General features: G+C 38.2%; 1 protein-coding gene across 1 annotated transcript in view; it reads left to right on the top strand.

Annotated features, from left to right (window-relative positions):
• ACTR2 (actin related protein 2) overlaps positions 1 to 17,174 on the top strand; it is a 43,762-nt gene extending 26,588 nt beyond the window's left edge. The window contains 4 exon segments of the mRNA NM_001133479.1: positions 1,446 to 1,595; positions 7,146 to 7,291; positions 10,962 to 11,094; positions 14,489 to 17,174. Of these exon segments, the coding sequence (NP_001126951.1) occupies positions 1,446 to 1,595; positions 7,146 to 7,291; positions 10,962 to 11,094; positions 14,489 to 14,659 (600 nt within the window). The 3' untranslated portion in view covers positions 14,660 to 17,174.
• Positions 17,175 to 17,417: the final 243 nt, after the last annotated feature.

The raw sequence follows: 17,417 nt of genomic DNA, 5'->3' as shown, positions 1-17,417 counted from the left end.
TGAGAGTACATGATATCATTACATAATTATATTTGTTATTCCTGAGGAATGAGTAGACAAATATTTCAAGGATAGAAGAGACCCCTAACTTGAAACTTTCTTGGACAGCTCAGGCAGCCTTTTCTGCCATAAAACCTTTCTTTGAGCAGGTATGTTTTAAGCCATAATCTTGGTTGGGTTGTCTGCTCTTGTCCTTTCCTACAAAATACAGTGATAGCAAATTAATGATATTTGAGGAAAACAGCCCAAATACGCCAGACTTATATTTAGTAGTTTTCATGGAATAGATCCAGTTTTTAATATTTACTATTTTAGTTTACTTCTGAATATAACTAGTTATAATTTTCTTTAAAACATTACTGGAGAAAATACATAAGGCGTCTACTTGCTAACATATATCATTTTTAATATTAAAATAAAATTTAGAAAATTGTTTATACCGCAATTCTATAATCAGTCTATCCTCTCCAGGACAGTGGTTCTCACCAAGGGACAGTGCTGTCCTCTGGGGCATATTAGCAATTTCTGGACACATTTTTGGTTGTCTGAGCTGGGCAGGAATGCTACTGAACATTCTATAATGAATAGGGCTGGCTGCACAACAAACAATGTATAGTCTGTCAGTGGTACTGCTGTTAAGAAACCCTGTCTCTGCATTAAATTGGGTTGCACTGTCTTTACCTTGACATTGGGTTCCTTCAGTCTCATTTAAAGTAATCCTCCTCATGAGGGGAGATTAAATTAATGAGAATTATAATACTCTCATTTTAGGCCAAAATTCAAAGCGTAACCAACAGAATTTCTGGGGTTGTCTTTAGAACACAGACTCAAATATTAGAGGATTTTTTTTTTATTTGTAAAGTCTAGTAATGTTTTTTTCTCTCAGTGGGTTTTTAAAAAAATGATAGTATTTTCTAGCATTTAAGAAATGTAACAATGGAGATTATACCTTTGAGTATCCCAATAATTCCCTTATCATTTGTTAAACAAATGCTATTGTCCTAATATGTGCCAGACACCGTACTAGAAGCTAAAGATAAAACTTTTAAAGACTTGGGGGCATTTCATAAATATGGCATTAATCGTTTGAACAAACTGCAAGCTACAGGAGTCCAGTACTAAAATAATATTTATTCATTAATATACTTTTGATTATTTATCAAAACTATCAAAACATTAGTACTCATGCAGTGCTTTTCAAAAACTGACTTTTCTAGTCATTTTACTGACTTATTTATGAATTGTTAATTCTTTTACCCTCTCTGAAACTGAAATATAAATCCTTTTATGGCGGGTAAAATCCTACTTCTGAAATAGTAAGAGCTGAGGATCCACTGCCCATTCTGTTTGTTATTGATGTGACATATTTAATGAGCATTAATAGCTTTTGCAGAGTAGAACTCATTCAGATGTATTATGAACTTATTGCTATTGTTTTGTACCAGCTACTTCTGTTGCGAGGATACGCCTTCAACCACTCTGCTGATTTTGAAACAGTTCGCATGATTAAAGAAAAACTGTGTTACGTGGGATATAATATTGAGCAAGAGCAGAAACTGGCCTTAGAAACCACAGTATTAGTTGAATCTTATACAGTAAGTGTTTCCGGTATATAATATATATGTGTTTTAAAGTGGACAGCCATGATTATTGGTGTCAGCTTAAGGAGGTTTTCTTAGAATCAGTATTTTTGTCTTGGGTTGTTGTAATATGTATATGTGTGACTTTTAATGTCTCTACATTAAGTTTCTATTTAATTATTTTAGGGCACCATATAATGCAAATTAAGGCAAGAATCATAAATTACTCTCTATACTAGGATATAATTAGATGCAAGATGTTATTTTGAGATATAATTAGATGCGAGATGTTATTTGGCATAGCATTTCTCAACATATGTTTTGCAGAACTTTATTTCCCTGAGATGTTAATAAGCATTTCACAAAAATTAAAAAGGATTACATTGTCAGATAAGTTTGGGAAAGAGTTGATTTCACTTCACTGTAGAACTCAGTGCCTTTGGTATGCTAATATATGCACAATTAATATAGTATGCGTGTTTCTCAGACTTATGCTCTAGGACTTTTCAGAATTTCATGGGATTAGTGGTCTAAGAAACATACTTTGGAAATGGTCATTCTAGAGCATTGCTTTACTAATTCAGTAGGTGGCAGCCTTTCCTGACTTAATATTTTTTTATGAGGTGTTAAATGTTAACTTGGAATTGTAACTAATGAGATTTAGGACCTGGTTATAGTTTATAACACCAGAGGAGTTGATCCTACTTGAATTTTTAATGAATTACCATCTTAAGCCTATTAAATTCATCTGAGTATAAAGTACTTCCAGGTCTCATCTTTGATCTAGCTATTACTAAAATGAAACAGTAATAGGCAATAAAGGCAAGTATTTTAAAACCGTATGATGCATACTAGCTCTACATATTCACAAATATGTGCAAAATAGTCATTTTTAAAGTAATTATAAAAAATTTGTTGTTGGCCGGGCGCGGTGGCTCACGCCTGTAATCCCAGCACTTTGGGAGGCCGAGGCGGGCGGATCACCTGAGGTCAGGAGTTGGAGACCAGCCTGGCCAACATGGTGAAACCCATCTTTACTAAAAATACAAAAAATTAGCTGGGCAAGGTGGTGGGCACCTGTAGTCTCAGCTACTCAGGAGGCTGAGGCAGGAGAATTGCTTCAACCCAGGAGGCGGAGGTTGCAGTGGGCTGAGATCGTGCCACTGCACTTCAGCCTGGGTGACAGAGCAAGACTCCATGTTGGGAAAAAAAAAAAAAGTTGTTAAGATAGTGATCCAAATATTCAGTAAAGCCATTTAAAAATTTTTTAAATTTATTTTTTATTATACTTTAAGTTCTGGGATACGTGTGCAGAAAATGCAGGTTTGTTACATAGGTATACATGTGCCATGGTGGTTTGCTGCACCCATCAACCTGTCATCTGCATTAGATATTTCTCCTAATGCTATACCTCCCTCCCCTTGCCGCCCCCCACCCAACAGGCCGCATGTGTGATGTTCCCCTCCCTGGGCCCATATGTTCTCATTGTCAACTCCCACTTATGAGTGAGAACATTTGGTGTTTGGTTTTCTGTTCCTGTGTTAATTTGCTGAGAATGATGGTTTCCAGCTTCACCCATGCCCCTGTAAAGGACATGAACTCATTCATTTTTTTATGGCTGCATAGTATTCCATGGTGTATATGTGCCACATTTTTTTAATCCAGTCTAACATTGATGGGCATTTGGGTTGGTTCCAAGTCTTTGCTATTGTGAATAGTGCTGCAATAAACATACCGTGTGCATGTGTCTTTATAGTAGCGTGATTTATAGTCCTTTGGGTATATTCCCAGTAATGGGATCGCTGGGTCAAATGGTATTTCTAGTTCTAGATCCTTGAGGAATCACCACATTGTCTTCCACAATGGTTGAACTAATTTACACTCCCACCAACAGTGTAAAAGCATTCCTATTTCTCCATATCCTCTCCAGCATCTGTTGTTTCCTGACTTTTTAAGGATCGCCATTCTAACTGGCATGAGATTTTGTGGTTTTGATTTGTATTTCTCTAATGACCAGCGATGATGAGCTTTTTTTCATATGTTTATTGGCCACATAAATGTCTTCTTTTGAAAAGTGTCTGTTCATATCCTTTGCCCACTTTTTAATGGGGTTATTTGTCTTTTTCTTGTAAATTTGTTTAAGTTCCTTGTAGATTCTGGTTATTAAGCCTTTGTCAGATGGATTGCAAAAATTTTTTCCCATTCTGTAGGTTGCCTGTTCACTCTGATGATAGTTTCTTTTGCTGTGCAAGAAGCTCTTTAGTTTAATTAGATCCCATTTGTCAATTTTGGCTTTTGTTGCAATTGCTTTTGGTGTTTTAGTCATGAAGTCTTTGCCCATGCCTATGTCCTGAATGGTATCGGCTAGGTTTTCTTCTAGGAGTAAACCCATTTTGTAACTTAATCATCTCCAGATTTGCTCTGGAGATTCCTTCCTGAAGTCTTCTTGAGTTTCTCTAGTTGTCCAATTTTCCATCTACCTGACTATTTTGGAAGAAAGTGGCTGGCACAGGGCAAAAGATAAGCAAACTAGGAATGTAAAACATGTTTTATTTCTTCCATCTCTCTTTTCTCAAAGAATTTGAGGTAGGCTACAAACATATATACAAATAGGCTGGGTGTAGTGGCTCATACCTGTAATCCCAGCACTTTGGGAGGCTGAGATAGGAGGATCACTTGAGGCCAGGAGTTCATAGCCAGCCTGGGCAATATAATGAGACCCTGTCTCTGCAAAAAAATACAAAAATTTGCCAAGGCGTAGTGGCACATGCCTGTAGTCCTAGCTAGCTGAGAGGCTGAGGTGGGAAGATTGCTTGAGCCCAGGAGTTCAAGGCTCAAGTTTTGAGGCAGAGAGCTAGGATTGCACCACTGCACTCCAGCCTGGGTGAAGGAGCGAGACCGTGTCTCAAAAACAAAACAAAATCCGTATATATATATTTGATATATATATACACACACACACACACACATATACACAAGTATAAAGTAATAAGCTGATGAATAAGTGAAGAGGGACATGGGTGGACAAATACAGAACAGGATAATATTTGATGCAAAGAAATGGGATGCCTGCAGTTTAACAGTTCATTAAGATGGTTAGAAAACTTGACCCCATGCTGGCCAGCAGCCAGAGAATGGAGAGAAGCCACACTATCAGGCTTCAAGTGCTTAAGGAAGGAGGTTTTGCTAATAAGATCTGCTGTGTGAAGTTTTTCCAGATATTTTGAGTGATTTCATGTGAACGCACCTGAAGGTGGAGGTGGTTTTTTTAAGGGTATAAAGTTTTGGTAACCTTTTTTTTTTTCTCTTTCTCTTTTGAGACAGGGTTTCCTCACTCTGTTGCTCAGGCTGCATGATCTCGGCTCACTTCAGTCTCAATCTCCCAGGGATAGGTGATCCTCCCACCTCAGCCTCCTAGTTAGCTGGGACCAAAGCTGGAATCTAAACAATCATTGTAATTGACCAGGCGCGGTGGCTTTTCCCCGTAATCCCAGCACGTTGGGAGGCCAAGATGGGAGGATCATTTGAGCCTAGGAGTTCAAGACCAGCCTGAGTAACAAAGCAAGACCCCATCTCTACAAAAAAATAAAATTAGACAGACATAGTAGTGTGCATCTGTACTGCCAGCTACTTGGGAGGCTGAGGTGGGAGAATCACTTGAATCTGGGAGATTGAGGCTGCAGTGAGCCATGATCACACCACTGCCCTCTAGCCTGGACACAGCAAGACCCTGTCTCAAAAAATATATTTATGTACTGTAGGGCCAGGCATGGTGGCTCATGCCTGTAATCCTAGCACTTTTGGGAGGCCAAGCCGGGCAGATCACTTGAGGCCAGGAGCTCGAGACCAGCCCGGCTAACATGTAGAAACTCTGTCTCTACTAAAAATACAAAAATTAGCCAGGCGTGGTGGCACATGCCTGTAATCTCAGCTACTTGGGTGGCTGAGGTATGAGAATCATTTGAACCCAGTAAGCAGAGGTTGCACTGAGCCAAGATCAAGCCACTACACTCCAACCTGGGCAACAGAGCGAGACTCTGTCTCAAAAAAAAAAATTATATTATAAATGTACTGTTAGACTTGTTAATGTAAAATTAATTCTGATATCTCATATGGAAACATGTCAAATGCCAGCATACATGGGCGTGCTTATTACTTAGGACAATCCAGTGAATTGTGAGGTGTTATGAGAGGAAGTTTCTACTTAACACTTCTCATTTAATTAAATATGAACATGATGTGTGACTGACAAGATTTTTTTGTACAAAGTCATAATATGATACCTGATTTGTTTAAATCTTATTTGCTTAAATTGAAATTATGTTTATCAGTTATTTAAAATGTATTAGGACCTAGTATGATACAACAGAATTGCCTAATAAAAATAGTCTAGATCAGTGTTCTGTAAACTTCTTTGATCATAAAACGTTTTTTGGATTAAATGATTTGATAGAAGTGGCACACATGTTATAAAGTATTTTGATGGCAAAATAATAGTTTCACAGAGTAATTATTTGATGAAATAAAATTATTTAAAATGTTTAATGTGGCTAGGTGCAGTGGTTCATGCTTGTAATCCCAACACTTTGGGAGGTCCAGGTGGGCAGATCACCTGAGGCCAGGAGTTCAATACCAGCCTGGTCAACATGATGAAACCCTGTCTTTACTAAAAATACAAAAATATGCTGGCGTGGTGGCACGTGCCTGTAATCCCAGCTACTCAGGAGGATGAGGCAGGAGAATTGCTTGAACCTAGGAGACAGAGGTTGCAGTGAGCCGAGATCGCGCCATTGTACTCCAGCCTGGGTGACAAGAGCGAAACTCCGTCTCAGTCAATCAGTCAATCAATGTTTAACATGTCTATTCTACATAGCAGAAATATCCATAAAATCACAAATATGTTAAAATTATAAAACTGTAGTAACACATACCAGCAATAATCAAAATACAATGGTTGGTCAGTGATACTTGTTTCTGCTTTGCTGCAGACGTCATGCACTCATGCATCAGTGATTTCTCCAAGAAATTCCTGATATTTGGGGGCGTGGCATACCTTTTTTTTTTGAGACGGAGTCTCGCTCTGTTGCCCCTGCTGGAGTGCAGTGGTGCGATCTTGGCTCACTGCAAGCTTCACCTCCTGGGTTCACGTCATTCTCCTGCCTCAGCCTCCCAAATAGCTGGGACTATAGGCGCCTGCCACCACGCCGGGCTAATTTTTTGTATTTTTAGTAGAGACGGGGTTTCATTGTGTTAGCCAGGATGGTCTCGATCTCCTGACCTTGTGATCCGCCCAGCTCAACCTCCCAAAGTGCTGGGATTACAGGCGTGGGCCACCACACCCGACCTGGCATACCATTTTTAAAAGCAAAACAGAATGGGATGATAAGAGCAATTACCTAAATCTATTTAATTTACCTTTTTTTCCCCAAATATATTTTAGGAAAAATTGTTGTTGGTAATGATTTCGGTTACAGAACAGATGTATTTATAAGTACTAGTGTTCCAGAGAACACTGGGAAATTTTAATCTTTTGCTGATTAGTACCTGATTATTCTTGGTTTCTAGCTCCCAGATGGACGTATCATCAAAGTTGGGGGAGAGAGATTTGAAGCACCAGAAGCTTTATTTCAGCCTCACTTGATCAATGTTGAAGGAGTTGGTGTTGCTGAATTGCTTTTTAACACAATTCAGGCGGCTGACATTGATACCAGGTACATTAGAAATGGTGATTTCAAAGTTATTTATCAGAAAAATCATAAAAATAGTTTTAAAGTTATTTATCAGAAATAGATGGAATTAAATAGAATGACTAAGTTTATAAACTTATTGAAATAATTTCAGACTTACGGAAAAGTTGCAAGAAAAATGCAGAAAACTTATCTGTATCCTTTATCTGGATTTACCATTTTACTAATTCTAATGTTCTTCATGTTTGCTTTTTCATTCTGTTTTTTCTGAACCATTTGAGGGTAGATTAAGTGCATCAATTCTTTACTAGTTGGTGTTTCCTAAGGATAAAGATACTCTCTTACATAGTCATGCTGATTTCAGATCCTTTGGAGATACACCCAGTAGTGGAATTGCTGGATCATATGGTAGTTCTATTTTTAACTTTCTGAGGAACCTCCATACTGTTTTCCGTAATAGCTGTACTAATTCACACTCCCACCAGCAGTGTACGAGGGTTTCCTTTTCTCCACATCCTCGCCAGTATTTGTTACCTTTCCTCTTTTTGATAATAGCCATTCTAACAGATGTGAAGTGATATCTCATTGTGGTTTAATTTGCATTTATTTCCCTGATGATTAGGGATGCTTAGCATTTTTTCCATTTGTATGTCTTTTGAGAAATGTCTATTCAGGTCCTTTGCCCATTTATTAATTGGGTTATTTGCTTTCTTGCTATTGAGTCATTTGAGATTTGAGTTCCTTACATATTTTAGATATTAGCCACTTATCAGATGTCCGGTTTGCAAATGTATTCCCGAATTCTATAGGTTGTATCTTCACTTTGTTGATTAACTTCCTTTGCTGTGCAGAAACTTCTTTTGTTGTTGTTTGTTTATTTGTTTGTTGTTTTTTGAGACGGAATGTCACTCTCTCACCCAGGCTGAAGTGCAGTGGTGCAATCTTGGCTCAATGCAACCTCTGTCTCCCGTTTTCAAGCGATTCTCCTGCCTCAACCTTCCAAGTAGCTGGGATTACAGGCATGTACCACCATGCCCAGAATTTTTTTTTTTTTTTTTTTTTTTTTGTATTTTTTAGTAGAGATGGGGTTTTGCCGTATTGACCAGGCTGGTCTCGAACTCCTGGCCTCAAGTGATCCACCACACCTCAGCCTACCAAAGTGCTGAGAGAAACTTCTTAGTTTGATGTAAATGCATGTATTTTTGTTAGATATTGCCAAATTTCCCTCTCTGGCAATTGTATCATTTATCCTTTTCCACCAATCTGATGAGTGAGAAATTATTTCAGTGTAATTTTACTTTTTATTTCTGTCATTAAGAGTGAAGTCAAGCCCCAGGGGTGGTGGCTTCTGGCTGTAATCGCAGCACTTTGGAAGGCTGAGGCGGGAGGTTTGCTTAAGCCTAGGAGTTTAAGACCAGCCTGGGCAACATATGGAGATCCTGTCTTTACATAACTTTTTTTCAAAAAGATTAGCCAGGTATGGTGGTGGTGTACTCCCGTAGTCCTAGCTACTCAGAAGGCTGAAGTGGGAGGATTGCTTGAGCTTGAGAGGTAGAGGCTGCAGTCAGCCATGATTGTGCCACTGCACTCCAGCCTGGGTGACAGAGTGAGACCCTGTCTCTCCCCACCGCCACAAAAAAAAAGTTCCTAAAAAAAGAAAAAAAATATATATATATATATGTAAAACATATTTTTGTATGTTTAAGGGACTTGTCGGTTTGAGATAGAGTCTCGCTCTGTCGCCAGGCTGGAGTGCAGTGGTGCAATCTCAGCTCACTGCAACCTGGGTGGAGTGATTCTCCTGCTTCAGCCTCCCAAGTAGCTGGAATTGCAGATGTGAGCCACCACGCCTGGCCTTAAGGGACGTTTTTAATGTTTTTTTTGGCAAATTGTTCATGGCTTTTTGTAGATGTTGGAGTTTTGGGGTTTTTTTGGTTTTTTTTTCAGTTTTGAAAAGTTTTCTTTTAGCTTTCTGATATCTTTCACAGATACCCTCTCTGTTTGCCATTTGTCTATTGCTCTTAGTGTTTTGGCCATGCAAAAGTTTGTTTTTATTCAGTCATATAAAAAGATTTATAGTCTTATTACATCTAGAGCTTGAGTCATAGTTAGAAATCCCTTCTCTACACTCAGGTTATAGAGGAATTCACCCAGAAGCATTTTGTACAGCAAGCATTTATTTGTGTAACCCTGAGTTAAATAGCCACCTAATTAATTTTGATGGGATGGCTTTGGAGCCAGGATAGTAATAGAAATTAATAAAAATAGCAGTTGACTCATAACAAGCTATAAACCTGGTGGAAGATGATCAGAAATCGAATCTAGCCTTCATAATTATGGTAAATTCTCATGATGGGGATTAAGGAGATGATTTTGTTCTTTGATGTTCATTCACAGCAAAATTGTATTTAAAAGTACATGCCAGCTGGGCGCGGTGGCTCACGCCTGTAATCCCAGCACTTTGGGAGGCTGAGGCCGGCGAATCACGAGGTCAGGAGTTCGAGACCAGTCTGGCCAACATGGTGAAACCCTGTCTCTACTAAAAATACAAAAAATTAGCTGGGTGTGGTGGCGGATGCCTGTAATCCCAGCTACTCGGCAGGCTGAGGCAGGATAATGGCATGAACCCGGGAGGCGGAGGTTGCAGTGAACCGAGATCACACCACTGCTCTCCAGCCTGGGCAACAGAGTGAGACTCTGTATTGAAAAAAAAAAAAAAAAAAAAAAGTACATGCCTGTTGCTGATTAGAGCTTCAACGTACCTAAAGTGTGGAGTCAGATTCAGTACCTTCTCCACAGAGTTTGCATTGCAAAGTAGAACAACTCAAATTTTGTTTTGTGTGTTCTGCATGTTGAAAATGTACATGTAAATGCTTATGAGTACTTATCACATGAATCTGTATTTCAACTGCTTAGTTTATGTGGCATTCACTGGGCTTGCTTTGGCAATTAAATACAAAAGCAATGCTTTGTTAGAGTTGCAGTAGCTTTAGCCATTGAGAACCTGGAAGCCAAGTTGAAAAAGGCCAAAATGGGTGCAAATCAGCTCCCAAACTTTACTGTGAGAATTATTCCTCAGACCCTCACTCAGATTCTGTTACTTTTACTACATATGCAGTCTGTTTTAGATTGGATTATCTGATATCATAGATATCAGAATAGAGGGTACTGCTCTCAGTAGATAGCAGGGTACTGTATCAGAAAAGAGGGTACTGCTATAAGAAGCATACACATCAGTCTAGCCAAAAATAACAGCAGACAGCCTCTAAGCAAAGGAACAAAAAAGAGAAAACTACAAAAGATAAATGAAAAATTAAAAGGCAGGAATTCTGGATTAAAGTAGAATAGGGCTAATTATAGTAAACAACCACATCTTAGTGGCTTTAGGGAAGCATGTGATAAAATAGTTTGTAATGTAAATCTTGGTCATTATTAGAAGTCTCAGTTACATTCACAAAAAAGTGTATTATATACTTTTAGAAGTATTTTCATCAAAATTATAAAAAGATTTTATATGTAAAGAGGGGTCGTTACTTTACAGTAGTAATAACAGCAAATATTCCGCCCTGTGATTTACATGTGGAATTTTATTTAATTCTGCCAGCAACCCCGAGGCTGACATAAGTAACAGTAACCCTGAGATACCATTTTCCTAACCTAAAACTCCAAATGAATAACCATTGTGCCTTTCTAGATCTGAATTCTACAAACACATTGTGCTTTCTGGAGGGTCTACGATGTATCCTGGCCTGCCATCACGGTTGGAACGAGAACTTAAACAGCTTTACTTAGAACGAGTTTTGAAGGGTGATGTGGAAAAACTTTCTGTAAGTATTAGTAAATCAACTATTACTAACATTCTTTTAAAAGGCTATACAGTAGTTTGTGAATCTTGACAACCACCAGAGGGAGCAAGACATCTTCCAAAACAAATTCCTACTGCAGTCAAGTGCATCCTGGAAATGATAGGAAGAAGGAAATAGTTCAAGATAAGCTCTGGTCACCTCTATAGAGTCGATGGATGGAGGTAGTGAGGTCAGGGCCAAAAGTTCTGGTTCATCTGTAACAACCAGCACGGACTCTGAGGCACCTGTATATGCATGAGAAGAACCTGCTGTACTATAGGGAAATAAATGCCCCACTTGAGTTTTGTTCTTTTTTTAAACTTATTTTTTGGATATGCAATCAGCCTTCAGCACTTCTCTTGGGCTGTCTCATATTTCTGACTTTATTTGTTGCATATGTTGTCTTCTCAGTCAGATTGAAAAACATCATGTCTCAATTTTTTTTGCATTCCGGTGACTGTCATAGCTCTTGAAACAGACTTTAATTGGTAGTTGTTGGTATGTACAGTAGAAAGAAATTTTTAAACTAGTAATAGTTGATGTTTCTTTGGCATAGGTTTTTGTGTTTTTTCCACCAGACTCTGGACTATGTGAAGTATACAGTATGTGCTGTATACTTAACCAAGAGTTATCTAATCCTGAGTTAATCTCTGAGCTTTGTCTCACTGACTTTGATCAACTGTTTTAGATAATGAGATTATGTATTACAGAGTACTGTATGTTACATCTTTCATATATGACTCGTTGTTGAAATTAAATTGAGTGTGGGCTCACATACATTAAACAGATTAACAGACTGGAAAGGAGCCATACTGTCTAAGTACTTCACTTATTTTTCTGATTTTATTGAATTTTACATATAATTTATAATTAATCTCAGGTGATCATTTATTCAGCAAACATTTCTTGAACTCCTGGGTGCCAGACGTAGGTCTAGGTGCTGGGGACAAACAAAACAATGAAAACAGAATCCCTGCTTTTAGTATAAATAATGTATTAGTGGTAATAAGTGATATGAAGAAAAGTAAGGTGAAGGGCTGGAAAATGTTAGTGGTTGGGGAGGTCGTGTGCTCCTTCATAAACTGTGATCAGGAAAGGCCTTTTGGGTGAAGTGACTTCTGATCAGAGATCTAAGTTGAGCGTGAGAGGAGTGAGGCACGTGACTGTCTGGGGGAAGAATCTTCCAGGCAGGAACAATGCAAAAGCCCCAGGTTGGTGGGAATGTGCCAGTGTGGCTGGAGCAGAGTGAGCAAGGGAGGGGCAGGTGGGATATGAGGTCAGAAGGGTAGCAGGAGGGCAGGTCTTGTTCAGCCATGGTAAAGGGTTTGGCTTGACTCCTGGTGAAATGGAAAGTCTTGGGTGCAGGGGCGGTTTAAGCAGAGAAATGATAAGATCTGATGTATATTTTTAAAGGATCATTAAGTCTGGTGTGGTGAATAGACTCTTGGGGGAAGAGGGAACAAAGGTGGTCATAGAGAGACCAGTTAGGCGGAGAAACTGAGAGGAGAGGGATGGTAGAGTTTTAGAATAGAGGAGGAGGTTGAAATGGTTGTTTTGGAGAATGGAAGAGAGAATAGAGAAATGTAATAGGATTGCCATGCAGCAGGAAGGGCTCAATTGAGGTTAGTGATACATTAAAGCAAGATGTTTTGTTTCTTTCCTATCTTGTTCAGCTGCTTGAGAGCAGGTGCAGTTTGTCTGTAGGAATCTGTAGATGAGTTCAGCAAGGAGGGAGTGGTAGATGGAATGATCTGATAGAATGAGTTTCAGTGGGGCTGTGGAGTTTTAGGGATGAGCGAGATAGAAGCAGCGATGAAGAGCAAGAACTCATATTACCAAACCTCCAGGGTTAAGGTAATGTGTGAGAGAGAAACAATAAAGCAGTTGAGATATTTACAGAAGCAGTGTCTTCAGGGGCTAGCTAAGTTTCCCTTAGAGTAGAGGTGGGCATCTATAGCCCTTATGCCAATACTGGTTTGTTTGTTTTTTTTAAGTTTTATTGGAACACAGCCAAGCCCATTTGTTTACATAATGTTACCTGTTGTCACATATTGTCTGTGGGCACCTTCTAGCTACATGTGGGGTTGGGTACTTGTCACGCCTGCAAAGCCTCAAGTATCTGGCCCTTCACAAAAAAAGTTTGCTGACCCCTACCTAAGAGCAAGAAAGTTAAAGGAACAATTAAAACAGTCTCAGAATTGGTAAATAAACTGATGTTTTTCTTTATCTTGGATTGTCAGAACCCTTACAGTTCATTTATGTGACATAAATATACAAATGATTTAGAATGACATAGTTACGTTGGGTCTTTTTTGCAGGATTGTGACACTGTAAATGAAAAGCTTGCTATGTCATTTTAAGGTTTCTCTTTGTCATTTTAAGGTTTCTCTTTCAGGTGTTGACCAACCATAAAGATAAGGATGTGTCCTTCCTAGACACTTAATAGTAGCTACAGAGTATAAAACTTTTCCCAATTGCCTTTAATTTTGGTTACTGTGTTCATTTTCTCATAACATCCTGATGATTTGTTTTTGTTTTGACCATATTTGGTCTTGTTTATTTTAAGAACATTTCATTTGATTTTGAGACAACAGAAAGTAAGCTTTGCTTAAAAGAAAAGAACTTCAGTTTTACTCTGTTGCACTGGACTAGAATCATAACAGTGTGAGACCTTGAAAAAGTCATGCAAGTCCTTTTTTTTTTTTGAGACAGAGTCTCTGGGCTGACTGCAAGCTCCACCTCCGAGGTTTACGCCATTCTCCTGCCTCAGCCTCCCGAGTAGCTGGGACTACAGGCACCCGCTACCATGCCTGGCTAATTTTTTTGTATTTTTGGCAGAGACGGGGTTTCACCGTGTTAGCCAGGATGGTCTCGATCTCCTGACCTCGTGATCAGCCCTCCTTGGCCTCCCAAAGTGCTGGGATTACAGGCGTGAGCCACCGCACCCAGCCATGCAAGTCCTCTTATCCAGACTTTGTTTGACAGTAAAGTGACTTTCCCAAGTGGTCATCTGCCATTGGATGGGAAATTTGCTCTAATTATGTCTCTGATGTTTGGTCTCTCAGTAGGGTGTTAAGTCATGTACTGATCAAATTAGGACACTCAAGAATGAAAAGGGTGGTATTAATAATGATGGGACACCACGTGTAAATCAGGACTGTTCCACACGTGCTGGGATGGATGTTTGGTCTCCTAAACATGAGCTTTGGGCAAACTACTAAATGTTTCTGTACCTCAGGTACCAAATGCTACCATTCTACTTGTATCAGAGGACTGTTGCAAGGTTGAGTGAGAGCATATATTTTAAAAGCCATTTTCATAAAGCAGAAGGCACTATGCACATGTACCATTTCATTATCCTTTCTTTCTCCTTTAGAAATTTAAGATCCGCATTGAAGACCCACCCCGCAGAAAGCACATGGTATTCCTGGGTGGTGCAGTTCTAGCGGATATCATGAAAGACAAAGACAACTTTTGGATGACCCGACAAGAGTACCAAGAAAAGGGTGTCCGTGTGCTAGAGAAACTTGGTGTGACTGTTCGATAAACTCCAAAGCTTGTTCCCATCACACCCGTAATGCTTTCTTTTTTCCCTTATTGCCAATCTTTGAACTCATTCAACTCCAGGACATGGAAGAGGCCTCTCTCTGCCCTTTGACTGGAAAGTTCAAGTTTTATTCTGGTGTCTTGGGGAAGCTTTGTTAAATTTTTGTTAATGTGGGTAAATCTGAGTTTAATTCAACTGCTTCCCTACATAGACTAGAGGGCTAAGGATTCTGTCTGCTGCTTTGTTTCTTCTAAGTAGGCATTTAGATCATTCCTGTAGGCTTCCTATTTTCACTTTACTGCTCTAATGCTGCTAGTCGTAGTCTTTAGCACACTAGGTGGTATGCCTTTATTAGCATAAGAAAAAAACTTTAACAGGAGCTTTTACATATTACTGGGATGGGGGGTGGTTCGGGATGGGTGGGCAGCTGCTGGACCCTTTAGGGCATTTCCTCTGTAATGTGGCGCTTTCAACTGTACTGCTGCAGCTTTAAGTACCTTAAAGCTTCTCCTGTGAACTTCTTAGGGAAATGTTAGGTTCAGAACTAAAGTGTTTTGGGTGGGTTCTTTTGCGGGGGGAGGGTAATAGTGGGTGGTCTTCTGATTTTTATTTTTGAGGTTTTCTCACTGGAGTACATAGAGGAACTTTATTTACAGTACTTTGATTTGGCAGGTTTTCTTCTACTTGTGCTCTGCCTGGAGCTGTTTCCATATGATATAAAAAGCAAGTGTAGTATTCCATTACTTATGTGGCTTAGGGATTTATTTGTTTTTTAAAATCAACCATGTTAGCTGGGACTAGACTCCCTACATAATCCTTCAATGGAAAAGTAACATTTAAAAATCCTTTGGGTAATTCAAATTACAGATTTAAAAGTGCTTAAGATCTGGTGTTTTGTTAATGCTTCTGTTTATTCCAGAAGCATTAAGGTAACCCATTGCCAGGTATCATTCTTGCAAATTATTCTTTTATATAACTGACCAGTGCTTAATAAAACAGCAGGTACTTCCAAATAATTACTGGCAGTAGGTTATAATTGGTGGTTTAAAAATAACATTGGAATACAGGACTTGTTGCCAATTGGGTAATTTTCATTTGTTGTTTTGTTTGTTTGTTTTGATTTGAAACCTGGAAATACAGTAAAATTTGACTGTTTAAAATGTTGGCCAAAAAAATCAAGATTTAATTTTTTTATTAGTACTGAAAAACTAATCATAACTGTTAATTCTCAGCCATCTTTGAAGCTTGAAAGAAGAGTCTTTGGTATTTTGTAAACGTTAGCAGACTTTCCTGCCAGTGTCAGAAAATCCTATTTATGAATCCTGTCGGTATTCCTTGGTATCTGAAAAAAATATCAAATAGTACCATACATGAGTTAGAATCTAAGTTTGAAAAATAAAAAGAAATTGCATCACACTAATTACAAAATACAAGTTCTGGAAAAAATATTTTTCTTCATTTTAAAACTTCTTTTTAACTAATAATGGCTTTGAAAGAAGAGGCTAATTTGGGGGTAACTAAAATCAAAAGAAATGATTGACTTGAGGGTCTCTGTTTGGTAAGAATACATCATTAGCTTAAATAAGCAGCAGAAGGTTAGTTTTAATTATGTAGCTTCTGTTAATATTAAGTGTTTTTTGTCTGTTTTACCTCAATTTGAACAGATAAGTTTGCCTGCATGCTGGACATGCCTCAGAACACATGAATAGCCCGTACTAGATCTTGGGAACATGGATCTCAGAGTCACTTTGGAATAAGTTCTTATATAAATATCCCCAGCCTTTTGAGAACGGGGCTTGTTAAAGGACGCGTATGTAGGGCCAGTACCTACTGGCAGTTGGGTTCAAGGAAATGGGATTGACTTGGACTTCGGGCTCCTTTGGTCATAATTTTAAAATATGGGAGTAGAAAACAACAAAGAATGGAATGGACTCTTAAAACAATGAAAGAGCATTTATCATTTGTCCCTTGAATGTAGAATTTGTTTTTGATTTCATAATTCTGCTGGTAAACGTGACGGTTAAAATGGTGTATTATGTATATGTATTATAATTTAGAAATACCATTTTATAATTTTACTATTCCAAGGTGATACAATGCATTTAAATTTGGGATTTGGGTGGAGTATTATGTTTAACTGGAGTTGTCAAGTATGAATCCCTCAGGAAAAAAAAATTCTGTTTTAAAAAGCAATCTGATTCTTAGCTCTTGAAACTATTGTTACTTAAATTTCCAGTAATTAAAAATTTAAAATTTTTAAATTAGAATTGCCAATACTTCTACCTTTGAGAAGGGTTTTTTAGAAATACATTTAGTAATGTCCCCAAGACATTAGTCTTACATTTAAACTTTTTTCTTTGAAACATGGTTTTGGTGGTTAACTTTTACACAGTTCTGAGTACTGTTAATATCTGGAAAGTATCTTGAGATATCAGTGGAAAGCTAAACAGTCTAAATTTAACATGAAATACTTCATTTTGATTCAGAAAATAAAATCAGATTTTTTCAAAGTCAATTTGAGTTTTGTCATTTCTTTCTAATAGTTATTTCTTGTTTCATTTTCTTGTTAATGCAAGATGAATTGACAGCTTTATGCTAGTTGTTAGGTCAAGTTCATGTCAGTGTTCTATTATTGACAAAATAACTCATTATTTCTGGTATGATTTTATAAATACATAAGAAAATAGAAGAGCGATTTATAGCTACATCAGAGGCTGTTTTCTTCCAACAAACTGTTTTGTCTCCCAAAAGATTTAAG

This window comes from Pongo abelii, chromosome 12 (assembly GCF_028885655.2).
Source record: "Pongo abelii isolate AG06213 chromosome 12, NHGRI_mPonAbe1-v2.0_pri, whole genome shotgun sequence".
In the NCBI taxonomy this organism is placed as follows: domain Eukaryota; kingdom Metazoa; phylum Chordata; class Mammalia; order Primates; family Hominidae; genus Pongo; species Pongo abelii.
The sequence above is the reverse complement of the archived record's forward strand: the minus strand, read 5'-3'. Positions and strand labels throughout refer to the sequence as shown.